Source organism: Syngnathus typhle, linkage group LG15 (genome assembly GCF_033458585.1).
Source record: "Syngnathus typhle isolate RoL2023-S1 ecotype Sweden linkage group LG15, RoL_Styp_1.0, whole genome shotgun sequence".
Taxonomy (NCBI): Eukaryota; Metazoa; Chordata; class Actinopteri; order Syngnathiformes; family Syngnathidae; genus Syngnathus; species Syngnathus typhle.
Window position 1 is genome coordinate 274,643 of NC_083752.1, and position 25,229 is coordinate 299,871.

The following is a 25,229-nucleotide window of genomic DNA, read 5'->3' on the forward strand; positions in this document are numbered from 1 at the left end:
AATTTAGACGTCTAGTAAATTGAGCCAAGATCAAGATTTTGCAAATTAATAAGGGTTGGGAAACTTTGTTGAATGACCCTACCTCGACAGTTTAGTTTTGACTATTTTAGGTCTATAAATCAACCTATTTTAGGTCTATAAATCAACCTATTTTAGATCTATAAATAAACCTATTTTAAACGTCTACTTTAGGTCTATAAATCAACCTAAGGGTCTATAAATCAACCTAATTTAGGCGTCTATTTTAGGTCTATATATACCTAACCCTAACCCATAGGTCTAACCCTAACCCATAACCCTAAACCTATTGACTGAGCCCATTGGATGTGCATTGTTTTAATTGGAATATCCGAAGAACCAAAGGATGACATGAACCAATGATCATAAAAATATATTGCTTGGCCATAATGAATATTTTAAGCAATAAACATTTAGGAACACTTTGACCTTTCACACTGCGGTATGTATTTTTGACTAAACCTTTGTAAATATTTTTTGTGCCTAAATTATTTTCACACCATCTCTGCAAAATTCGCTTAGTTAAAATATCCCTGAAATGAAGAAAAGATCAAATAGGAAGGAGTTGATTTGGGACTTGTTGTGTGTTTTCTGGGGGAAATTACATTGCTTGGGGAATTAGAAGATGATACAATGTTGTTAGTGACCTGAATGCTGTCAGTCACTTCCATAAATGTTGTACAGAGGCTGAGATTCCCTTTTTGGCATGCACAAACTTGGTCAATAAAGCTGATTCTGATTCTGAAAAGCAGAGGGGGGAAAAAACAATAAGAGCGTAAAACAATGGTGAGCACGCGAGGTGTGTCTCCCACTCATTTGAGCAGCGCACGACAACTGCATGTGGACTTCTCCAGACATTGGAATAAATCCGCAGTGTTGTCATCGTTCTGAGCGAAACCGCGGAGAAAAACACACTGATGCTGCTGCTGCTGCTCCAATGAGTCCGGGCGCGTGAGTACACATTTTTATCGGACATTTTCCTATGTTGAAGGCGTCTTTTTGTTTGTCAAGCAAGGTTGATTTTTGGGGGGGATAATTTACTGACATGTGCACAGTGTTAAAAAGAAAAAGATCATTTTTGGCCTGGATTAAGATTGATTGACAATGCGCATTGCGACCAATTTTACTGTATACAAAGTTGCGCTGTTAATTTGATTAAGATTCACACACACACACACATATAGTCTAAACCTAATGTACATTTTGTGAAATGCCACGTTTGCAAACTTTTTTTTTGTAATTGGTGTTTATGAAGCGAATTGCATATGGTTGTATTTAAAAACCCAATCACAAAAGACAATAGGGAACCGCAAAAGAAATGTGAACAAAAGTATTGGGACAGTTGACAATTCCAAAAAGCATTTGTTTTAAATGTCCCATTTTTTGTCATGTTGAATCCTAATATTATGGAAATGAATATGTGGACCTTTATAGGCTACATATATTCACAGTACGTGTGACATTGACGAGCAATTTCGTACTGCATTTTTGTGATTTTAGAAGCAAGCAATGGTAGAAGAAGGCGGCAATGAGGTGTAAGGTGAAGAACGAGACATCGGAATGCCACGAGCTGTCTCCTTTCTTTCTCTGTTGCTTGGCCTCACGGGATATGGTATGTGTGACCAAATGGAGTCCATCAGTGATTGTCAAAATGTGTTTACGGGTATGCGTACTTCCGTGAACACTGCACGAAATGTTCCAACTGTGCAAAACATGACAGCGGCTGCAATATTTTTACGAGGGCTACCTATATTACAGGAACTGCATGGTAGTTTGATGAGTGTGATGCCTACTGTGGATATCATCACTTGCATTCACAGTTCTATTTTCTGATTATTTTGTTCCTTAAACTATGACTAACACCTCTCATGGTCTTTTCTGTGCCCTCTGCTCAAGCTTTGGCAGGGCTCAACATCTGGCCCTCCTTCCACGTTGCCCTTAGCAACGCCAGTGTATTTGTGGACTACAGCACAAAAACCAACAGCAGCCTCATCGGCCATCTGAGTGTATCTCTGGTTGACATGAACACCAACAGCACCCTCCTGACTCGGACTCTGCCTAACAACCAGTCTGCTGGTAGGGTGGAGTTCAGCTGCTCCTGTTTCCTGTATGCTGGAACTTTCCGCTTCCTGCTGAAGCAGATCAGCACGGCGGAGGAGTCCCACCCAAATGGGACGGAGCGTTCGGAGAGTACCACGTGGTGGTGGAGTTCAGAACTGCAGGTGCAGTGGCCCACGTTTCACGTTGCGGTCGAGAGGGTCGGGAACCACTCGGGAGCTTTTCAGGCAAGTAGCAACTAAAAATCGAGTCTTTTTTTTTTTCATTGCAGCAAATGTGGGCCGGAATTCTGAAGATGCTAAATCCATCATGAGGATTGATGTTTTCATATTTTGTTGACTTTGCTTTTCCTCTCTCCAGATCGGCTTATCAACCAATGAGCACTTCCAGCCTTGCTCCAGCATCGTCCAACCTGCTCTGCTGCTAGAAGTCAGCTATATGGAATACAACCAGATTGGCCGAAAGGGCATCAATAAGGTGCAAGCCCGCACGCTCCATCCCATCCAACCTCTCCGTTCCCAGACGATCAAGCTTCCCTGTGCTTTTCCATTTACGGAGAAAGACTTCATACAAGTATCCCTGCGCTCCCCCCATTCAACGCAGGAGGTGAAAAGCTCCGGACCTCTCTACCTGTCCCATATCTTCTCCTATAAACTGCTGGTGGAAAACGCCAATACCTACAAGAGTAGGTGTGAAGGGACTGTGACGGTGAAGCTCGTAACTCCACCTTGTGCGCACATTGATGGCAAAGTACTGCTGTATAAGGACGGAGTTGTTGGAAGAGGGGGAGCAGGAGGAACAACAGCGATGGGCTTCGGGCAAGAGGAGCCGTCTTCTCCTCCGTTGGCTTTTAACTGGCTCACTCAAGGAGAGAACGAGACGGAATTCAACTGCTCTGTTTTTTACCCGGGAAGGAGTAAGTACTGCTTCCGATTTGTGTTTAACTACAGCCGCTCGCCTAGTCCGGCTCAGACCTGCCTGGTGGTGCACAGGAGCGAAGGTGAGCAGTTTGGTGTTCCTCTATTGTAAGATTTCGCTTAGGCATGATGACCTCAATGTGTCTTATGATTCAAATGAATTTCATTCAAGTGTACTGTTTAAAATGTTCTTTTTGTGTGTGTGTCAAGAATCATGGGGACCCTGGAAACAGTGGAGTGTGTGCAGTGTGAGCTGTGGAGAGGGGGTCAGGGAACGTGTGCGGGAGTGTTTGTTGCCCTCTGGCGTGGAAGGGAAGCAGTGCACTGGAATGGTGAAGGAACAGTCCCTCTGCTCCCTGGAAGACTGTGCAGGTACTTATGCTAATGCCATCAAATCGAAATATTGCCAAACATTTGAAGGATATTTCTCACCCTCCAGCACTTGCAGCTCCATCTCTTCCTCCCGTGGCGGCTGGAGTCGGTCCCTTCGGTGGCAACATGGTGGCCATCGTTGGCATCTCCCTCTGCCTGGCCGTCATTCTGGCCACCGTGGTGATCACCCTGTGGAGGAAGCTCTGCCGTACCCCTCGGTGCAGCTCCGTCCGTAGAGGCTCCGCGCACTCCCCGGGCGGGCGCAAACTCTCCGACGAGGCCTCCGTTTGCGGCGCCGGCCTCCAGAGACCGAGCTCGGTCGGCGTCGGTTCGACCCAGATCCACAGGCCTTCCCTGGGCGGTCCTCCTCTTCCTCAGACAGGGGTGATGCCTCTCTCGCAGGATCCAGAGAGGCTGTCACCCACTGGTCAGAAGGTCCTGCCTCCCATTTTTGGGTACGGAATTGAATCGGGTTTAAAAAGCAGTCAGGTTGCGGTGTAAAATGTGTTCCGTCTCCTCCTAGGTACCGCTTAGCTCAGCAGCAGTTAAAAGAAATGAAGAAGAAGGGCTTAAAGGAGGCCACACAACTCTACCACGTGTCCTCAAGCCCGGTTCACGATACTTCGCTAGAGAACCCGACGGCACCGATCAATTCCCACATTCCATCACCCATCGCATCGTCCTTTTCTGAGCCACCGTCGCAAACTTCTCGGATCACGCCGGACCGACCGGGTCCCAGAGTGGATCTCATCTTGGGTCCTCAAGTATCCAAGTGGCGAGACCGCACTGCCGATTGGGTGGAGATGGTGGAGAGGAGTAGCGTAGCAGGTGTCGCCGACAGACCCGTGACAAACACGTATCGCAAGAATCCAAATTTCCGAAGGACCGCCAGTTTTACGGAGACAAAACCTCCGCCTTCATGTGCAGGACACTACCGAGACAGAAGCATGACTCAGGTGAACCTCACAAATTTGTCATTTCCGTTCTATTTTAGATGATCAACAATTGTTTAATTACTCTAAATGACTGTTCAGGTGGGATGTCGGACCCTTCCTGAAGGAAACTCGTGGTCCAAAGAGAGAAGAGAGAGGTCTCCATTTAGCGCCTACCCCATTCCAGAGCATGATACCCCAAAGTGGGCCCATTCTAGACCCCAGAGGGATCCCCCAACACAGACTTCCACTCCCTATCAAGTGAAACACACGGGAACCAGTACCTCGACGAAACACGTGGACCACTGTGGCGCTGAGGAGAAACAGCCGAAGGGCAGAGCGGGAAGCAGAGCTCCTCACGAGGGAATTTCAGGGATCGGCGGCCCACTCACAAATCCTGACTGTCAGTACGGAGCAACCGTGAGTGTGGAACGGGCCGAGCAGAACTGGAATCGCCGCGGTCCGTCGCCGGTCCAGAGGAACATGCTGGCGCGGAAATTAAAGGAGGCTCAGTCCTGCTCCAGCGTCAGAGGGCGTCAGCGTAGCTCCACCTTCAGCGTGTCGTCATCCGAAAAGAGGGAAGAACACGGCCGCCCGCGTCCCGGTTCGGGATACTACGTCGGCACTGAGAGCGGAGCGACGGGTGCTGCGTCTTTCACCGGACGAGAATTAGATCACCGAGAAATGTGATGAACTTTTCTCAGGAGAATCGAACAAGATTAAAGTCGTCCAGATTGTTTTGTAATCATTCCAATTGTGCCAAATAACAAGGTTGAAATAAAACGTTTTGCCACTGCTTTATATCAAATGAAACCGTTTTCCCACACGAAACCTGCAATAAATTGAGGCCATTTATTTTGATCACGGGTTATATCGCTTACATTGCCTATTTGTAATGTTGCTACGTTACTGTCAAAGAGTAATGACATATATGATTTAACCTTCCCCGCCACCGCTGCCCATGGCGTCCAAGAAGAGCAGAGGACGAACCTTCATGGCGGTGTGTCGAAGGGAGTACCAAAGGCCCCTCCATGTGCCCCACACGATGCCGTTATCAAACTGGCCCTTGTACTCCCCTTTGCGGTAGAATTTTCCATTCAAGTTGGCAAAATGGCATCTGTTGGCAGAAAGGAGAAATGAAGCGTCAGCATATTATCTCCAGATGCGACGTAGTGTTGTCAAAGTAGTCTCACCTGTTGTACCACCAACCTGCGTTGTTCTCCTGAGCACAACTGCCTTGAGTGTAACGGTCATTGTCCTGTCCATGACATCATCTTTATAAAGGATATTCCACACAAGTGTGAGCGGTCAACTACTAACCTGATCCCTCGTGCTGAACTGCATGCTGCTGAGACCCGCGGACCAGCGCTCCACCATCCCCCCACCGCCTGCTAGAGCATCTCCAGCTTTTCCGCTGTACGTCTTGTACCGTAGCCGGTAGCGATCCTATCGGAAAATCCAAATCGTCATCTATATGACTTGAAAAGATGCAATCATGAAAGAGGAGAATGGCGATACCAACAGCTTCATTGCTGATGCGGAAGTTCTCGTAATACGCATGACTTCGCTGTCCCGCCCAGTCCATCAAGTCTATCTTCACCAGATTACGACCTCGGGACACAGATAGTGTTCAGCGTAAATAAATGGACAGAATGTAATAGCTTTGTCGAATTCTTGCTTACCGTCCGACAGCAGGGAATAGATGTGCTCATTTCCTAACCAGAACTCGTCATTCCACAGCTTGAAGTCGCCAAAGCCATCTCTGTAATCCACCCAGTCCCTTTGAAGAGACACACATACGTACGTATATGAACAAGAGGATGAGATCAAATCATCGATCATCAATAGAACACCTGTCAAAGTCAACTTTTCCATTCCGCCTTCTCTGGAACACTGTCCACCCTCCTCCGTCGTCCATGTCGCAGTAGACCAAAAGTGGCTCTTGGTCAATTTTCGGTCTGATGCGGTAAAACCCACTGCTTGGTCTTATTCTGTCAAACAGCTCGGAGCAATCTAAAAGCAGAACAAAAGAGAATGATGACAAATATCCGATGAGAGAAAGAAAGACATATCGGACCGGTTGTACCTCGGTCGTGGACCATCAGGCTTCCAGCTGCTGGAAGAGGCGTCGTCAGGGTCGTGTTTGAGTCCGACGGAGGAGTCGGAGCAGGTGAAATCTGCCGGAAGAATTGGTCCCTCTGCAAGTTTTCCACCTGCCAGGTTCTGATGACAAGTTTGTTTTCCAGTCTCTTTATGCTTCGCTTGAGAGCTGCAACATCTGGACTGCATCCCTTTGAAAGAAAAACGGATTCAAAATCCATCGAGCCACAAGTAGATTACTCACCGATGATGAAGTCTTGGTTGGGAAAACCAGGAAAAACATCAACATTGGGAAGGACGTCTAAAATGATAGCAAACATTTCACTTCAATATATTTAACGGCTCGACATACGCAGTATCTACCTACCTTCATTTTGCAGCGTTCCTTTTGTTGTCTCCGGACTCTGTGTTCTGCAGTCGGAATTGAGTTCAAGATGGGTTGGGTTGGTTCTGCATGGTCCGCATTAGAGGAAAAACATTGCCAAAGGTTTTTCCTTCCCCTCTGTCAAGCATTCCATCTTTCAGGAAGAGTAGCTGAGGTCATCCTTTTGATTCCGGGAATGACTTTGAGCATTCTTCTTGAGTTGATTTCATTATTTGTGTGCACGTGAAAAATGTACGTACAGCAATAGAGACAATTCCTTTTTCTCCGTCCTGAACGATGCTTTTTAAATAATGCCCGAGTGTGGAATCAGGTAGACTGATATATTGTTTTATTGTCATTGTGCAGAGTAGAGGTACATAGCCAATGAAATGCAGCTAGCACCTAATCAGAAGTGTAAAAATAAATTTTAGACTGCAACATAAGTGATGCATCAGGTTATGTACAATGATGTTATGTACAATGAAACAACCAAGTTACAATATACAAGTCATATATTATTTAGGATGTAAACACATTTACAGACTCATATATATACAGTGTCAATTCGTTGAAGAGGTTAAATCTGTGCGACATATATAAATAGCGCAAATACCACGTCGATAAAAGTGAGTGCCATGTTGAACAAGATTCCAGCATGGATGAGCTTAAAAGTTGAAGCTGAATCTCATCTCTCAAGAGTCTTTCAGTTTGCTTTGTGTGCATTTCCATGTGGAACTTAATGGCATCTTAGAAGGAAAATAAAGTGCTGTGGCATGTCCATAATTTAAAAAAAAAAAAACACTGTAAACTGAGGATTCATTAAAAAGGGTGACTACGACTGTTGTGCAGTTTCTAGATTCTCTTTTTGTCTTGGCTCCATCATCCGTCCGTCCCACCTGAGCCTCAACAGCCTCCAGTATCAGCAGCAGTGATTCCGAAAGCCTCAAAGACGCAATGAAGCTTGTCTGTGCCTAACTGCGCGTTGGTGGAGGCCTTATTCTGGAAACGCTCGAGTAAGCTTTGGAGCTCTTCCTCTAGATTCAGTGCGGCGGCAGACTGCTCAGTCTGCGCGGTGGACGATTCTTCTTCAAATCGCTCCAGTATAACGTGGAGCTCTTCCGCTAAGCTCTGAGGCTCCGACGAATTCACAGTTAATGCTCTGGCGTGTTTGTCATGGGGTAGGGGCATGTAATTGACGCCGCTCAGAAGCTGTGAGAATTCCATCCCGGATGAAGTTGGAGCGGCTGGAGGCATGAAGTTATGCACAAAAGTAGGAAGGCTGGCTTTAGCCTGCTGCTGCTGCTGCTGCTGCTGCTGTTGTTGTTGCTGCTGTTGTAAACATGCAAGGTTGCTCACAGACTGGGATTCTGCCGGTGCAGGGTATCGTTCAGGCCCCATCATGCCCGTCTGGACCGGAGCCACGCACATCCTGGTGGGCTGCGGAGCTTCAGAATCTTGATGGGGAAAAAAAAAAAAATCAGTCCACAACAAGTTGTGTGATCTGCTTGAATTTCAAAACGATCTTGACTATCAGTTTGTGTAATGCAAAGAAAAAAACGACCTGTACCGGTAGCATTGCCCCTCATCCTCTTCCTCTTTTTGCCCTACAGGATAAAAAAATAATAATCATAAATCAGCAAATATGAACAATATATCCCAATCAATGAAGAAAATATTGGACACACACATAGTTGTCACACATGGACCAGTTGGGATACAACTGGGCGTGACGTCTCCTCTCAACATCTGCTTCTTCGTAGTATTTGGCCTGGTCTTGCTGCGGTAGTGAATTCCACTGTGGACACATAGCAACAACTTGGAAATGTGGCTATTTGATGATCTGATCTGATTTGATGCATTTAGGTGAATGGAATCTTTTTTCAGAAATGTAGATTTGGGGTCACCATTTCTCCCAGGATGACATTTACTGACGCGCTGTCTTTCTTATCCAGTTTTCCCATGAGAGCTTTGCGATGCTTCCTTGCAAACACCATGAAGGCATTTGGTGGTTTCTTTATGTACTGGTGGTGCTCCACCTCATCGTCGGCATCTCTCCTATTAACCAAGCGAGACGGTTCGGTTTTTATCCGAAATAAAAATAGAGACATCACCAGATAAAAACAAGAGCTGCAGTTTTCAGTGCTTTCATCCAAGTTTGATGATTTGAACTATGCCACGAATGAAACATTCCATTTAGATTGTAAGGGTAACATCGTTGCAGGTTCAAATGTGAACAGGAGTGTTTAACACTTACATAAAGACACCTGGAGTTAGATTGGGGTTCCCTGGCATCATCATTGTTGTGCCTCCCATCTGAAAAAGAAAAGAAAACCAAAAAGGAGCAATAAAAAAAACTGTTGCGGTAAAAAAAAGAAAAAAGTGGCCAAGTCAGGTTTTACCATTTGTGGAGGAGCAGCAGCAAAATTAACTGATGTCGGTGGAACAAAGTTTTGCACGGGCCACCAATACGGCACCTGCTATGGAAAAGACATACAGGCCATATTACGGCATTGCCAAAACACATCACATGTACCAGCAGTGAGCAACATTTATTTCATGATCCAGCTCATTTTCTATCCGCCCGTAAAAATACATTGAGTTGTTTGGCCATCAATCGGATTGCAATATGAGGCCGGCACATGGAAAATGCCTAGAGAGCAAATGGACTTTTTTTTTTTTTTTTTCTGCGACAAATCCTGCAGCCAAGACTTGAAAACTCATCTATAGACTTGTAAAAAGTGACATAAGTAAGATTGTGAGAAGGCACGTCAAAAATGTGAAAAGTTCACAATAGGGAGAAAGGGAAATGATATTGAACATTTTGAAGCAAATTTGCTGCAGACCACTGTAAGGTCGGTCTTCTTTGGGTAACACTAAATGTGATGCATGATCCAAGATGGTGACCTCATATTTCATTGTGAACTCTTGGATAGCATTCCATTTGAGCTCTGTTGGAAGTCAGCGATATCACATGCAAATGGCATCACCATGTCAGCATGTCAACAAAGGCGCATCTCAGAAATGCTTTTTGCACGCTTACCTGGCCATGACTGTAATATCCTGCAGCACTGTTCATGTACATGACTGGCTGAGGTCCGTTGAACATGTCCGGAGCAGCGAGGGTCGGAGCTTGCTCCGCGAAGCGAGGTAAGGCCTGGTAATTGAACCGCACGTCTCTCGGATCACAACTTGGCCACATTTGATCCATTTTGTCACATCGTTTGCAGCCAGCAATGCGGAAGCGGCAGCAAAATGGCAAGATTGCACATCTCCAACTCAACTCAGGTGACTTGAGTGACGCGTGCGGGCGGAACACGCACAGATGCGATGACGGATTTCACACAGTTTTGTAAGCGACAACATCAACTTTCACATAAATAAAACGTCTTCCGTGACACGTCCTACTACACACACGTTTAAACTCTACAACATCACGTAATGCAATTGTGACGTCCCACGTGTCGAGCGTCAGCATTTGCGATGCGCGCAGGACCACGCTGAATTTCAGTGCCATTGGAAAATGCATATTCATCATAATTATACAGAGATTTAAATAAATAAATAAATAAATAAAACACTGATAAGTAGACGTAGTATAATTTAATACTTTGGGGGTAAAATTTTGATTTAGGAAACAAAGGAATTTTAAATAAGGTGCAGGAACAATTACAATACAATCATATAACAAGATTAAAATGATAGCAAATAGCCTAAAATACAAATGCATGCAGTATCTCAATAAATAAATAAACGAATACATTTTAAAAAATAAATTTGGGACATTATCAAGGATTATGTTCATGGCTCAAAACTAAGGATGAGCTGTTCCAGAGAGAGAGAACTGATTTTTTTTTTCACGTTTCTTAAGACCAGACAATAATCAGTGACATAAGTTCTCTTTTATTTACCAACAAAGAGCGGACAACGTTGAATACTGGCACAAAAAGTGAGGAAGCAGAGTTTGTTTTTCTGGTCAACATCAGCATTACATGATCAGTAGTAGAACACAGATGAGATTCTTCTGACAATGACCGAGGAATTATTTTGACACGCACAAACAAGGCAGTGTGGGTTAACCTGCACCCCCACGTAATAAGGCACCCAATTTTCTAACTGTATCCAACTTGCTATCATTCCACTCAAGATTATAGGCACAAACTGAATCTTTTGTCTTACATTGTGCTCATGTTTGCAAGTGTGTTCATACGAGTCAGCGGTACCCTGTGCAACAGTAATGTCACGTTTAAAAACATAAAATAGCCTTAAAAGGATGTTGAGCAATGTAGTCATACCAAACTGACCACAAAGCCCGGGTTGCAATTTTCTTTCCATGGTCAAACGTTTGGGTAAAACTAATGAGGCCTCTTTTCATGCTGCAATGAATGTTCCATTTATATTCTATTGGTCTTTTCAAAAAATTTGAACTTGGTGTTGATCTTGTTTGCTACTTTATAGCTGGACCAAAATTAGACTCTTAATTCCCTTTTTAATTGAAAAAGCAACTATGGCAATGAAAGTGCCACTGTTATGAACATAATAAAACAGTAGTGTTTTTAAGAAAGTCAAAGTCTGTCGTTAAATGAGATGATTCTGTAACCCAGAGCTACAATATCACATTGCTCTACGTTCAGAATGACACGACAACACTGTTTGGACTGGTACTCTCCCTTCACTTGTTTTGCCGAACCTCAGATTAAATATTTTTGCATTTTTGAACATCCATAACACATTTTCCCATTTCACTTTATATTATATTTGCATTTGCTGTATAATTAATTGAAAAAATATATACAAACATGAAGGCTAAGCTAATAAATTATGTTTTAAAAGAAAAAAACAAATGTTTCATTTCCAATCAAACTCAGTGCTAAACTGTAATCAGTTAATTCGCCACAGGTCCACACTGCTCCCTAGCGATGGATGGGTTGAGCTCCAAGCAAGTAGACGGCGACACCGGCTGGCTGGTCCTTAAGTTAATAACCACTATTTCTCAAGTGACCTTCATATCAGCTTGTCCTTTGTGGTTCTACATGTAGAGTGGGCCAAACTCCACATAAAAACTAAATAAAGGGGACATTTGCAAATGAATCCAGGCGCAATTTTTTCAATTGTTGTTAACATTGAAAAAACAGCAAACTGTCATAGAAATGAAGTATTAAAGAGGACTAGAAAATGCAATCAAAACTTGGGGGCCTTTGCCAATAATAATCAACATACCTTTACTTTTGGTCTGTACTTGAGGTAGGTTGTTCTGATTTGCAAACTGAGAATAAGGGGGAAAAAAAAAACACGTGAATGGGCCTGGACATGTTTCATCACAGCAGTAATGTGAGCGAGGCGTGTACCTGAGAAGTATGTGCAGATACGAGCCCAAGCCTGTGAAGATGTGCCACCAGGCATGGAACTGTGTCACCACTCCGACACCAGGGGGCAGTCTTTGTCTACTGGCTCTACCATGCAGTAAGGAACAAGACAAGTCATATGACCATTTGGAAAATAACCCGAGTGCAATTAGAGCCACCATACATTAGAAACAGTCACCTTAAGGAGTCACAGAGAATATTGTCAATGTTCCACAGAAGAAAGCCTAACAGAAATATACCCAAGGAGGTGTAACACAAAGGCCGTAACCATGGGTACACCCTACAAATGAGACAAAAGCCAAATTGTTATTTTCGGAATATTAACGAGACGACATTTCCAATGCAAATAATCCACTCGGCCAATTTACCACGTAACAATGAAGACCGATCGCAACACCAGACACGCCACCAAAGCGCCGTACATGACCTGAAAAAGACGAGTCATTCTGAAAAGCAGCTCTATTCATTGTTAGCTCTGCTCGTTTGAAGATAGAAGCTTTGGCGTCTATAGCCGTCAATGGCAGGGAATGAGTTTTCCGTGTTTATTTAAGAAGTACAAGAAAGTGAAGGCACACTGAGCCCCAAAAGCAAACAAGCAAGATCACAGAGCGGAAGGCAAACTCACTTGGTGAAACACTGGTTCCTTCCACTGTAAATAAACCTGCAACAAAAAAAAATCCATTTGGGGAAAACTGCAACAAGAGCTAACAAAGTGATAATAAATACTCACCACAGTTACTGTGACGCTGAAGATGAATAATAACGCTACAGGAAACCAGCTAATGCTGTTCCCTTGTTTGAAGCACTCGTATCTAGAAAATAATAGATACAGTGTTCTTATTCAAGAGTTGTTTTTTTTTTGATGTGTCCACTGTATTGGGAATCTTTAAAAGCCTGAAAGCTGTAGCCACTTACAGACAGTAGACAAAGACACACGTGCTGTAAATCATTGGCAACTCGTCCAGCAGCTGCAAATGGCAGTCAACAAAGCATGTATTGTGTTATCGACGTCGAATTGATTTATTTTGTCTCAAATAAATGAATAGCTGCCTCAGTGCATGATTATTTTGTGCAACGCTGACCATCACTTTGACTTGCTTACCTGCATTTCATAGAGCAGTGTCATGTGGAAGCACCAGGAACCAACACCGACAGCTGAGTGACACAAGGAAAATGTCACTGGAGCCTTCCTTAGGATGACTTCAGCATCTTTTTAAAACACAATCATGAAAAGGACTGACCTGCAAGTCCAAGGAAAGAGAAGATGTAGCACAACTCAAGGCCATGGCGAAATGTCTGGATGGCCCCGCAGATGGGAGGAAGAATCATAATCAGGTTGCTTACGGTGTTCCCTGCGCAGGCAACCAAACCAGGGCATCGTAGTGAGAGACAAGATTGTGAAGCTGGTGACAGTTCAAGGACTGCTTTGACGTATGACAACATCTTGCTATCTGAGGAGAACTTCCACAAAGTTCAAATCATACAACTCCATCATTGTCTTTGTATGCTAAATCAATCAATAACTTTGGACTAGACTGATTTATTACAAGTGCAGTGGAGATCTAAAAAAAAAAAATTCTACCTGGGTGCGGTGATGTGCAAACAAGACCTTATCAGTTTGAAAAGCAGAACACCTTGAGTGTTTTCTCAACGGGCACCTTCTACTTAGAACTGCAGGTGACTGATCGGATAGACTTTGGTCAGTGACTAAATACATTTATTATCTGTATCATATCATTACTAGGTTACTTTGCAATGAACCATGGAGAAGAATGGCACACATTTGATTCAAGACAAAGATTTGGAGTCTATTCTTTATCGCTGCATTCCATTGTTACCTGAATGACCGTTACCATGCTGAAGCACAATCCCTGTGTCCTCTGTATAAACAAAAGCTCCAACTGACAGAAAGGGGCGGGCTGGGGGTGGGGGAGGACAAAACCTGGCTTTTGGGATTTTTTTTTTTTTAATCCAATTTCAGGCACCATTACTATACTTGCACAGTTTGATTAGGGAGGTAGTTATTTATATTATTCTAGATGTGTGGTTGGGCACTAAGTGGTTGCATAATTGCCAATGGTGCATCGGTGTATCTAATAAAGTGACCAAGCATAGTCAACAATGGCTTGTTAAGAATGGGCTGTTATCAAGAAGAACATCCGAGCCAGTTGAGATCCTGCTGCTATTGTTTCTTGAGAAACCTGTTTTTGCTTTTTGCTTTCTTTGTGTCATGGTCGCGGCGGAACACCAGCGTGCACGTTGAGCGGAAATGACATTTGCATTGAAATCATGGGGAATATTAATGCACATTTTTTGCGTGGGCCGGAAATATTCAATGTCGTGTGAATATCAAGCTTGCATCGCATTTCGATGACAAATAAAAAAAAAAACAACACATGCATTGCGTTGACAACCCCCCGATTGTGTTACTCACAGAATTCGGCGATGTAGTATGAGACGACATAATTCTCTTCACACCAGTCGAGCGTGGAAGTGGGCCGCCCCCAGTATCCGTGCCTGTCCAACGAGGGAGCCATGATGGGAGCGGAGGAGTTGGTGCTGGGCGGCCACTAACGGATTTGGAGTCCCATCCCCGTTGCGCGAACCCGGCCTATGACAGCTGGAGATGGGAAGCGGTTCAGCACATTGGGGCGTGTTGACGTCATTGCCCTAGTGTCATTTGACGTGTACTGCACACTAGATACTGTACACTAGAGGGCGCCAAATATTTTGTTTATCATTCCGATTGAAAATTTGCCCAGGAGACATCGTGAAAAAAAAAGATCTTATTCAAATTCCCTTGAAAACCAGCATTCCACAAACACGCCCATGAAAAACCTTGTATGAGTGATATGACCACATATCTAGAATACCTCTTGGTCATATTTGAAACTGAAATGTCAAGACAAACAACGAAGCTTCATCACTTTTTCAAAACTCAACCTGTATTTGACAAACCATATTAGACTGGCACACTGAGACAGCCTTTTTTATTTTATTCAAGTAAATTGTATTCAAAGTCATTTGACAACGTTGCACCAATGATACCGTCTTAAAGGATGCTCTGAAGGAAGACACTCCTTTTCAAATGCTTGTGGAATGGTATCAGTGTGTGACAGGAATGTACTTAACTAACTAACTATCTCTCTCACACACACACACACATGCACACGCGCACACTCACACAGGTAAATAAAGACAAGTCAGCATGTGGTTATAATTCATCCCTCATCTTTTCTCCCTTTGGCCTGACCATCCTGCCAATAAACAAGATGGAGTTGGTCTTCTTGTCCTTGACCAAGAAGATGAAAGGATGGTCTACATAAAAAAGTTTGGGGGACTTCAGCTTGTCAGAGCTAAATATGCTCGTGTCCATCTCATTTCCTTCCGTGGACAGTTCCATGGTGGCTGCATGGAAGACGCTGGACAGGTAGAGGTCCTTTTTCCCAGAGATGTTGGACAAGTCTGCTTTGGATTTGTTCACTGCCTCTGTCAGGCCCAACTTCTCAAGATGTTTCTAAGGACGAATGGCCAGATAGATCCTGCAGGATGAACTATTTCAAATGCAGTTGATGATAATTACGTACCTGCAAGTTGTGACTGACTTCCATGCTAACTTTGGGCATGGACAAAGCCACTGGTGTCTGCTGCAGCTTACTCAGCCAACTATCCAGCTGCTTCTTGTTCAGCATTTTCTCAACTCTCTCCAGACTTTCCACCTGATGTGGCATGATGAACACCACACTCGACTTCTTATGAGCCAGCGGCATGTTCAGAATCAACACATTATTGGTGGCGTCGTCGTAGAAGTCGTAAAAGCCTGGTAAAACAAATGATGACATCGCGGTGAATCCAAATAAAAGAATATTTTGATTTCAAATCCAGACATTTCACAAGATGCTGTTGAATTCTACACTGCCGAACTACCTGTGCGGTGCATCATCTCTATTGAAACAGTGTGGCTATGGGAGGCCATGAATCCACGCTTGTCAACCATCTTGGGATGGAACTGCTCATCCCAGTGAGCTTTGAAAAAAAAAAAAAGTAAATTCTAATATCCGTTAATCCATCCATCCATCTTCCGCTTTCCTGACGTTGGGTCACGGGGGCATAGCGTCCATCAAATAAGAGAAAATAGTTTAGCTCTTTCATTTGTTTTGATGAGGTAACCTGCACCCCAAAGTCAGCCAGGTTGGTTCCAGCGCACCCGTGACCCAAGTGAGAAGAAGCTGCATCGAAGATAAATGGATCAAATGCTACGATCCATATTTCTACTTACGTTTGAAAAACATAGCGTCGATGATCATGGCACCATCAGTCTGTTCTACAACCTTTGTGACTTCAGGCACTTTGCCATCAGTGGACTTAGCAGCCCATTCATTGATGGCATTCAAAGCACTTTTCTTATCTTTGAAGTTGATTTTGGAGTTGTCGCAATTGTAATGTTTTTTGCTGCTTTTCACAAAGGCGTCCACAAATTTAACCGTGTTGGGTCCGTACAGACGCTTGCTCATCTTCCAGGTGACGTTACGTGCCTCGGGGTCGCTCACCTCGGTCAGGAGCTCGGCCAAGCCGGAATGCAGCTGCTCGTCTGTCACTTTGGCCGCATTCAGAACACTTTTGACTTGAGAAGCAGTCGAGGCTTTTCCTCCGAGGGCCACCAGACCCAATGAGGAGGCCACCACCACGGGAGAAATAAGGATGTTTTCCACATTTTTCTCCTTTGCCATTTCTTGGTAAAGACTGAAGGCCACCTTGGCGCTGTTGTCAGCCAACGTGGTGGCGCCTTTGCTCAGGACTTTGTCGGCGGATTCGGCCGTGGCGGCCGATGCTGCTGTGGCCAGGAGGGCCAGCGCTACCAAATGTATCCACATGGTGAAAAGTCTAGAAGTGAGAAGACATGAAGAAGAAAGGATAAAAGGCCAAATAGCTCTAACGGTATAATATCTGAAAAATCCAATTTCACTGAATGCACAAAATTGTGTTCATGTCTAGGAATATACAAGAAAATGAAAGAAAGCACAATTATGGCCTGCGCTCCAGCAAATGCTAGTTTTTCCTCTGAGATATATTTCGAAAATAATATCTGGGATAGTGGGTTAGACATGCAATTCAAAGATCTCTCTAGAAAAGTATTACATAACAGCCACGTAGACAGCAGCTGGGTGTATCTTAGCCCAAACCCAGGTCTCAGAGCCTTGGGTTAACTATTATTATTGTTATTTTATTTTTTATTTTTTAGCTGAGACTATTATATCAATAATCAGATTTCTGGAAAACCATTTTGAAAGTCATACAAAGACAAAATATGTGCAATATGTTTCAATTGTAGTCAAAATGTCAAAGCTCTGACTCTGCTGTGCACTTCAACTCGACTTTCAACGTAGAATATTTCACAAATGCCACATTCACTAGCCTACAATGGCATCACTAGTGCATATTTCAATCTTAACTTGTGATCTCTTTCCACATGCATGCCTGGGCAATAACACTCCTCACAATACTCGATCCCCTCCCTCTATTTATACTTGTATCTTACCTTATTAGGCCTTTTCAGCAATTCCAATGCTCGCTCCAAATCTCTTTCCAAACGCAAGTCGGACTCTTTCAAATGTTTCTTTTCTGAAGTCAAATGTTGGTGAAAGAGTTGCAGAATTCCAACTCGCTTTTCAGTGAAGAAAAATCCCTGCGCTGGAGTCTTGTTTCCACGATGTCCCGCCCATGTATCCAAGGGCAGGAGGAGAAGAATCCTCCCCGCCCCCCTGCTAGGTCCTAAAGCCCGAGATTGCTGGACTACAAGAGCAGTCAGACACCCTGGATTATTTTTTGTAGGACCATATATGTATGTTAAAGCAAAACATGAAGTTGACGTTATTCATGGAATGTATTCATTCATCTCTGGAAAGTACACAAGCCTCTTGAGTATGTATTCTTCCAGCTGGTTCTTCTGGGAATACGAACTTTGGCAAGTGAACATTCTCGTTCCACATTTCCCACTGTGCCCATCCCCCCCGACTGCAGGCGTTGTTGTGGATTTTTCAAGCAGGAAGTTGCAGAAGAAGCGGATGTGTGTCCGGTAGACTGCTACTCTTCTCATGGATCTTATTTATTTGTGTAGAAGCACATCAGGCCTTGAAACTAAATGTGTTTTTAAATCGTTTTCATTGACGAATTGTCCTCCAGATGATCACAGTTTTTCTAGCTGGAAATGATTTGCCAGGCCTTCACTGCAGCCACCTGGTCAGGAGTGTCCAGGAGTGCATTATTCAGGCCAGATGTGAAGGGCAAAGGTCAAGCACCAGAACTGAAAGTGACAATTCTTTTGCAGTCTTTGCATTTTTATTTTCTGCTTTTATATTTCCAACCGAATTAATCTGGAAGCACACAACAGATTTGAATGAATTACTTTGCTTTAATTCTCCTGGAATGTAGAAAAGCTTCAAGCGCCCTCTGCTGGCTCGATTAATATTACCACTAGAGGTCCACAAAAAGCAATGACTAAATCGAGTCAAGTTTGCAGTAATGCAGTTCCACATTATTACCATTCATCAACATCATTATTATTATGATTATCATCATCAACATGCATGTTTGGGAAATTGTCTCTCATGTTAATGATTATAATGCCTCATCATTTTCATCTATGGTTTAACTCGCCCTAAATCTGATGGGACAGTCTGCAGTTGACCCAAAAGTGGACAAGCGGTATGATATTGCTACTACTGACTTGAGTCCCACAGACCGTGAAGTGGCCCTCACTGGTGCATGTACAATGTTTGGGATTAGAAGGATCTGACCTAAAGCTAAGGGTTAATCTCTGACTGTTCTTCTCGGAATAGATCTCTTACAAGACTAGCTGACTCAACTACTCTACCTGTTTGCCATCTAACCCCCCTAGAGTGAACTTGTTATTAAACATTCCATTCTGCACCTTGAACTTGGCTCACAACACAAGAAATCCCTTAACACTCATGATTACCTCCATCCTGCATGTCAACCTTCAAAAGTGGTAGGAAGAACAATCTCACTTCTCAGCGTCCGTCCGTCCACCTGTTGGACATCATCCATTCAGCCAATTGGTTTTGTTTCACCACATGGGTTATTCCAGAACCAAAGGACAATGAAGGTTCAAATATTTGCGGGGTGTTACATTTGAAGGAAAAATGCAATCATTATATGTAATATTAATTATCATCCTATATTTTCCTGCGTTAAGAGACTTAAAAAAGGAATAACATGGAATAAATCCTTTACCATTGAATCAAGTCATTTCTTAAATGTCAATATAATCTTATCTAATGAGAGTAAATGGTGTGCGCCATAGCTCCTCCCCCACACGGAGGAGCGGATTAGGCGCAAACGAGAGGTGCACTTGCGTCTGTCTCCAGAGCAACAGCTATTGAACAAAAGATTAGAAGAAAACACATGAATGCAAGCTTTCCAACTCTTTTGTATTTTGGGGCCATTCTTGGGCTCACGTCTGATTGGATCAAGTTGAAATGTACTTTGAAATAACGACGTCATGTCAACAACACCCGAGGGCTTGAATCTTGCAAGACATTTGGACGTCTTCAAGTCTTCCTGTTTTCAGGTAAGACAACTCTATTGCCCCTTTACGTGATCTCTTCTAGCTTCTCATTTATGGTTCTTGGGATAATTAGAATTAAGCTTTGCAATTTGTTTTTCCATGATGTTTTACTGTATCAGACCTCACCATTGGAATGATTACATGCAATGTGGTGATTAATGGCAAGAATTTAAGATATCAGTGAGTGAAGAGATTGCATGCATGCAAGTTGAAAATGAATGGCTGATGTTCTATATACATGTTTTCGAAGAAATATTGAGTTAATGGCATCATGCGTAGCAATTGAATCCAAGCATAAAATCTTCTACAGAAAAATCTGTCATTGTTCTTAGAATGATCACTTTTCATTTCCAAAGCACTAGATGCATCAGTGCTCACTATCAGAGTGTCAGCTACAGGCATCAGTCTAGACAAAAAGTGCTATTATTGAACATCCCTAATGTGTAGGTTATACAATTTTTATGAAGGAGTGAATAATGAAAGACTAAAAAAAGTGACAGGAATAAATGACCAGACTGATATAATGGTTCTCTGTCATTGATCTTCTTGAGTCTTGCTTAATGATCATAATAATGATTCATATTCTTCATTATTCCATTCATTCCTACTTATTTGGTTTCAAATGATGGTGGCATTATTTACAGTTTGGAAACACTGCAATATCATTTATTATTATTATTCCCTCATTTGTATGTCGCTTTCCCGACTCTGAGGTTTCTACCCCAAACAAAGTAGTGTTGTCATCACAATCTTGTTTTGTGTTAAACAAACCTTTCCTAACATGATGTTACAAGGTCACTTGTTTTGTATTGCTCTATGTCGGCTTGAAATAAATACAGGCACAAATGTGTGAAAAAAAAAAATCATTCTGTCATTTGTGTTGAGAAAGAAAAGGTCTTTTGTAAACAATGGTGGTGCACCACCTTTTTGGTGCTCTTCAGGGTTCCCAGGTCTGTGTGGGATGCTAAGAAACTGCTGGTGCGTTGTGGCTAAAGGAGCATGGTGAAACACCAACCCTTGCAGGTCTATGAAAAGCAAGTGCTTGTGTCCTTTGTCACCGGCATCTACGGTTGTCGTTGGAAACGCTACCAGCGCTCGCAAGACGACACCTCCAGGGTAAGACCGTACTTTTCATCTATTTTTGTTTTGCACCCAATCTGGATGAAGACATTTTTCTTCTAATTACCTCCCAGTGTCTTACGTAAGCTGGTGGAAAGGGTGAGGTACCAAAGCTGATCACTGGTCAACAGGACGTGTTAAGTGGCCTATCATTGCCTCGCTCTCCTCTCATGTGGAATTACCTCCTGATCCTGTTAACTATTGAGCGAGCGAGTCCTTGAGTGCTGGACAAGCTCTCCTTGATGTCGCTCTATAATATGTTTGAAGAAGCCATACGATTGCAAATGGAATTGTCAGATGCACAAAGATGATTATGATTGATGATTATTATTGATTGATTTCTTTTCTTTTCTTTTTTACAGTGGGAGTGTTTGTGGTTTATCATCTTGTGCAGCTCCTTTCTCCTGCTTCTTATTTGGGCCTACTTCTGGTTGGCGGCTCAAAATGATTTTGACGAGTTCAACTGGCGAGTCCGCTTTTCGACATCCCCAATGTTATTAGGAACGATTTTGTGATTGTGTTGAAATTGCAGGTCAGTGTATAACCGCTCTGGTGAATGGAGGGATGAGACCATCCCCATCCTTGCAAGCACCACCGTGGGATTTAGCTACATTTCAGTCTTGGTGGTGAGAGGGCCTGAATAAAAATCATCAATCAATAAATAAATAATAATAAACATTCATCAACATTTTTCTTCATTAGATCTTGGCATTTTTCCACATATCCTTGGGACAACAGCTTAATCTCTACTGGCTCCACAAGGTGTAGTGAGTTACTACGTATATAGTATAGCTTTATAGTTTTTTCAATGAGCTCATCTTTTCAGATGGGAGTGCTGGCTACACTTGTCACGACTATCTCTGGTGTTGTGTCTGTCGATGACATATGGGCGGATGAGTGGGACGTCCTCCTCGTGTCTCTGCAGGTTTGTTTATACTCCAAAGAAAATGACATCGGAAAAAAAGGATTTGAATTGTTTATTATGGCCACAAAAAGATTGGACTGTGACTTATTTTGTGTTCTTCTTTTAGTTCACAGCACCATTCCTTCACATTGGCGCTCTCACAACAGTCACAGCTCTTAGCTGGCTGGTTGCCGCTTATGTTGTTCGCAGAGAAAGATCTAGTAGGTGTTTGCTTCAATTTCATCCAGACCAGAAAGTAGAAGAGCTATGTCGTGATTAAAATGATCCTTTTTGTGTGTGGATATGTTTTTCATATCCGCTGTCAACTCATGATTTCAACGGCTTAACAATTCCTCCAGCCAACACATGCTAAGCCTCTCCGTTGATGAAGCAGAATACATAAAGCTCACGCCTCTGTCTTAGATTTCCAGATGATGGTGTTAATCACCTACATCATCATTGTGATGGCCCTTTATTTGGCACCGCTCACATTCTCCTGCCCCTGCGTAATGGACAGTCGCCACCTCAGGCCTCGCCCAGACGTCATCGGTCGACGAGGAGCTCCTATGGTGAGGTGTTTTTTTTTTTTTTGCTACTGTTGTCGCCGTGATCAAATAATATGTAACGATAAATCAAATCATGAAATAATAATAATGTTGTCTGTTTATCTCTCAGCTGGCCCCGGAAAACACCATGGTGTCCTTCAACAGAGCCCTACAGCATGGAGCCAGCTCCCTGGAGGCTGACGTCACTTTTAGGTTATTGAACTGCCATTTTGGACATTTTCATCTCGGTCTCAAGTCTTGAGTTAATTTTCTATCTCTAGTATGGACGGCGTTCCATTCCTCATGCGAGATGGCACCTTGAGACGAACCACCGATGTTAGCAGGGTTTTTCCTGCCAGACAGCGTGATGATGGCGCTTTCTTCAATTGGACAGAGTTACGTTCCCTTAACGCAGGTCGCTGGTTTCTGGAGGTAAAGGATCCCATTGATACGCACTCCTAAAGGGAAAGCAACTCATTCATATCCGTGTTCTCAGAGGGATCCTTACTGGACAGTCCAGACGCTTACCGGGAGGGATCGCAGCAGAATAGTCAACCAGACGGTTTGCAGTTTGCTGGAAATGCTTCGTCTGGCAGTCAGGGCCAACGGCTCGGTGCTTCTCAACATCCGAAGGCCCCCCGCAGGCCACCCTCGCTTTCGGAGTTGGTTCACGGACACAATGTGGGCTGTGCAGAAAGCCGGCATTTCCCACAAGAGGGTGAGGACTGTAGCTCCCTCTTATATCTGAATTCTTTTCATATCATTTTCTGAATGTGAATAATAATAATAATGTATTCCATCTGATGAGGCTATTTCTGTTTCACATGTGTTTGTGCCAGGTGACATGGAGCCCTGACACGGACAAGGGGAGGCTCCGGGGGTTCCAGCAGACCACAAATGAGAAGCTGTCAGTGGCAGAGATAAGGCAAAGGGGCATTACAAGCCTGACGCTTCACTACAGCAAGGCCAGCCACAAAGATATACAGTAAGGGATTTGAAAAGTGGCCGAATCTTGAAGAACGTAACTTTAGAATGAATAGACAATTGCCAAAATTCCAAATAGTCAGATGACTGCAGACATGTACCTTCCTTCCCCCATGCAGGGAGTATCTGGCCAACAATGTGAGCGTGACCGTCTTCCCGGTGAACCAGCCGTGGCTGTACTCGCTTCTGTGGTGTAGCGGGGTGCCTTCCGTCTCCTCTGATGCCCCCCAAGTCCTCCGAAAGGTGCCTTACCCCATCTGGCTCATGGTAAACAACTCTCATGGCTGCCATTGCAGCAAGGTCACACGCTGACATATTTGTTGAGCGCGTTCTCTCGTGGTATTGTCTGGTAAGCGTTTGATTTCTCTTTCTTTCTTTGCTCCCCCTTTCAGAGTCAGAATGCTTACCGCTTCATCTGGATCGCCTCAGATCTTCTCTCACTTGCTGTGGTCATCATCATTTTCAGTTTCCAGAAGTAAGTACACATTGCGCAGGGACGTTAATACTGTTTTTGGTTTGAGCAATCATTCCGATGATTTGCAACTCGCTATTTTGTGTTTGACTCCACCGACCTTGTTTCACTTTACTGCGTTCACTCTGCTGTTTTTTGTCTTTCTTCACTATCCCCCTTTTATCTTGTCAATGTTTTCATGTTTCACCTCTACGCTCTAACCTCTTTCCCCCCTTCTGTCTGTCTTTCTCCTCTGATGTCCTTATTTTGTGTGGTGCTCTGTCTGATCTGCATGCAACGTTCCTCCGCTGCCCCTTGGCATCTGTCAGCTATCATATGATCAGGTAACGGCTACAGCTGCCTTGCCGTGCCTTTGTTTCTTTCTCCTTGTGCTTTTTCTGCCTGGCACCCATTCCTTACACCATACAGTTTGATGCACAACCTACCTTTACAACCATTTTGTGTGCATCAACACGATGAAATGCGTGCTTGTAATATATTATTGAAACATGGAACAGGTGGAGGATGAGTGGGATGCAGAACTGTAACCCCGAGCAGATCATGCTGAGCGCTGTGCCGCTTCGATCTCATCGGGATGTCAACATCATGAAGGAGAAGCTCATCGTTTCAGGTAGTACAGCTATAGAGCGAATCGTTTTTTTTTTTTTGTGTGTTTAAAAATAATGTATGTCTTTCAGAACTCAACAACGGGCTAACAAGTACAGAGGAGCTGTCGTTGTATCCCGAGAATGGCAATGCCAGATACGCTCACGGAAACTCATTTCACACGGAACAAATGGGATGCTAGATTACTATTGTCGTGTTTTCTATTATAGTACACGTGTCTATAATACACGTTCGGTATATTGCACTTGTTGGAATACACATTTCCAAATTGTTAGTATGCATACATGCAAGCAAAGCTATGGTTTTTAAATAGTTTTTTTTTTTTTTTAAAAAGTTGAATGTATTTTCTTTTTCATTATATTCTGTGTTTAGAAAGTGGACTGTGTATTGTTATCTATGTATGATACATTGATGTAAATAGAACATATTTTAAATATTCGTCCATTATGAAAGACTTTTCAGTGTGGTTTTTTTTTTGGGCCAATGCGCTTTTAGGAAATCCATAGACTATTGAGGGTATGCAGTGCAGGGCTTTGAAAGTCTCTGAATTGTCAGTATCAGATGATATGACTGCCATACCACCATGTTTTAAAAATATTGAATAGTGACATCTTTCACGCGGATGCCTTGAAACCGATATGGGTTCAATATTAAGGAAGGATTTTTGTCATTATTATAATAATAATTAAGATTTGCATTTTTAACTGTTTTGCCACTTTGAACAATTGACAACAGTTGTTAATAAAAGTGATTCCATGGACTGAGACTTTTCTTTACCTTTTAAATACATTTGATTGTGCACTTGGAGATACTTTTATAATCTGTGTGGGGGATATTTTTACTCCGTTCCGTTGGATCTATTATCTATTTTTATCGTTGATGTCCCA

General features: G+C 43.3%; 6 protein-coding genes across 9 annotated transcripts; 2 read left to right on the top strand and 4 right to left on the bottom strand.

Annotated features, from left to right (window-relative positions):
• Positions 1-672: 672 nt before the first annotated feature.
• On the top strand, positions 673-5,093 carry LOC133167881 (thrombospondin type-1 domain-containing protein 1). 4 transcript variants are annotated; one of them, XM_061298964.1, is made up of 9 exons: positions 674-969; positions 1,519-1,630; positions 1,915-2,303; positions 2,437-2,553; positions 2,680-3,076; positions 3,204-3,365; positions 3,433-3,820; positions 3,889-4,321; positions 4,400-5,093. In XM_061298964.1, the coding sequence occupies exons 2-9, from the start codon at positions 1,579-1,581 to the stop codon at positions 4,985-4,987; spliced, it is 2,526 nt and encodes an 841-aa protein (XP_061154948.1). In that variant the 5' UTR covers positions 674-969; positions 1,519-1,578; the 3' UTR covers positions 4,988-5,093. The 4 variants fall into 4 exon arrangements, with proteins under 4 accessions (XP_061154947.1, XP_061154948.1, XP_061154946.1 ...); XM_061298963.1 differs by having other exon boundaries at positions 673-969; positions 2,437-2,992; XM_061298962.1 differs by having other exon boundaries at positions 675-969; positions 2,437-3,076.
• A 27-nt stretch (positions 5,094-5,120) lies between these two features.
• On the bottom strand, positions 5,121-6,930 carry fgl1b (fibrinogen like 1B). The gene is made up of 9 exons (XM_061298969.1): positions 6,765-6,930; positions 6,642-6,698; positions 6,384-6,588; positions 6,151-6,310; positions 5,980-6,077; positions 5,820-5,908; positions 5,618-5,743; positions 5,491-5,555; positions 5,121-5,414 (listed from the first exon to the last, which is right to left on the bottom strand). Exons 1-9 carry the CDS (start codon positions 6,768-6,770, stop codon positions 5,234-5,236), a joined length of 987 nt encoding a protein of 328 aa, XP_061154953.1. The 5' UTR covers positions 6,771-6,930; the 3' UTR covers positions 5,121-5,233.
• Positions 6,931-7,088: 158 nt separating this feature from the next.
• On the bottom strand, positions 7,089-10,001 carry LOC133167884 (transcription factor 7-like 1). The gene is made up of 7 exons (XM_061298968.1): positions 9,802-10,001; positions 9,161-9,238; positions 9,016-9,074; positions 8,666-8,816; positions 8,449-8,556; positions 8,329-8,365; positions 7,089-8,215 (listed from the first exon to the last, which is right to left on the bottom strand). The coding sequence occupies exons 1-7, from the start codon at positions 9,967-9,969 to the stop codon at positions 7,665-7,667; spliced, it is 1,152 nt and encodes a 383-aa protein (XP_061154952.1). The 5' UTR covers positions 9,970-10,001; the 3' UTR covers positions 7,089-7,664.
• A 640-nt stretch (positions 10,002-10,641) lies between these two features.
• On the bottom strand, positions 10,642-14,765 carry acer3 (alkaline ceramidase 3). Its single transcript, XM_061298971.1, has 11 exons — positions 14,559-14,765; positions 13,366-13,476; positions 13,227-13,279; positions 13,040-13,092; positions 12,855-12,936; positions 12,750-12,785; positions 12,493-12,551; positions 12,303-12,404; positions 12,107-12,211; positions 11,979-12,024; positions 10,642-11,821 (listed from the first exon to the last, which is right to left on the bottom strand). Exons 1-11 carry the CDS (start codon positions 14,659-14,661, stop codon positions 11,768-11,770), a joined length of 804 nt encoding a protein of 267 aa, XP_061154955.1. The 5' UTR covers positions 14,662-14,765; the 3' UTR covers positions 10,642-11,767.
• A 332-nt stretch (positions 14,766-15,097) lies between these two features.
• On the bottom strand, positions 15,098-17,864 carry serpinh1a (serpin peptidase inhibitor, clade H (heat shock protein 47), member 1a). Its single transcript, XM_061298967.1, has 5 exons — positions 17,664-17,864; positions 16,404-17,008; positions 16,052-16,150; positions 15,712-15,944; positions 15,098-15,641 (listed from the first exon to the last, which is right to left on the bottom strand). Exons 2-5 carry the CDS (start codon positions 16,996-16,998, stop codon positions 15,339-15,341), a joined length of 1,230 nt encoding a protein of 409 aa, XP_061154951.1. The 5' UTR covers positions 16,999-17,008; positions 17,664-17,864; the 3' UTR covers positions 15,098-15,338.
• A 1,579-nt stretch (positions 17,865-19,443) lies between these two features.
• Positions 19,444-25,102, top strand: gdpd5a (glycerophosphodiester phosphodiesterase domain containing 5a). The gene is made up of 16 exons (XM_061298966.1): positions 19,444-19,715; positions 20,654-20,828; positions 21,194-21,297; positions 21,364-21,457; positions 21,534-21,593; positions 21,658-21,756; positions 21,863-21,956; positions 22,159-22,304; positions 22,411-22,493; positions 22,562-22,712; positions 22,777-22,998; positions 23,120-23,265; positions 23,384-23,531; positions 23,657-23,739; positions 24,234-24,346; positions 24,414-25,102. Exons 2-16 carry the CDS (start codon positions 20,712-20,714, stop codon positions 24,521-24,523), a joined length of 1,770 nt encoding a protein of 589 aa, XP_061154950.1. The 5' UTR covers positions 19,444-19,715; positions 20,654-20,711; the 3' UTR covers positions 24,524-25,102.
• The last annotated feature ends 127 nt before the right edge of the window (positions 25,103-25,229 follow it).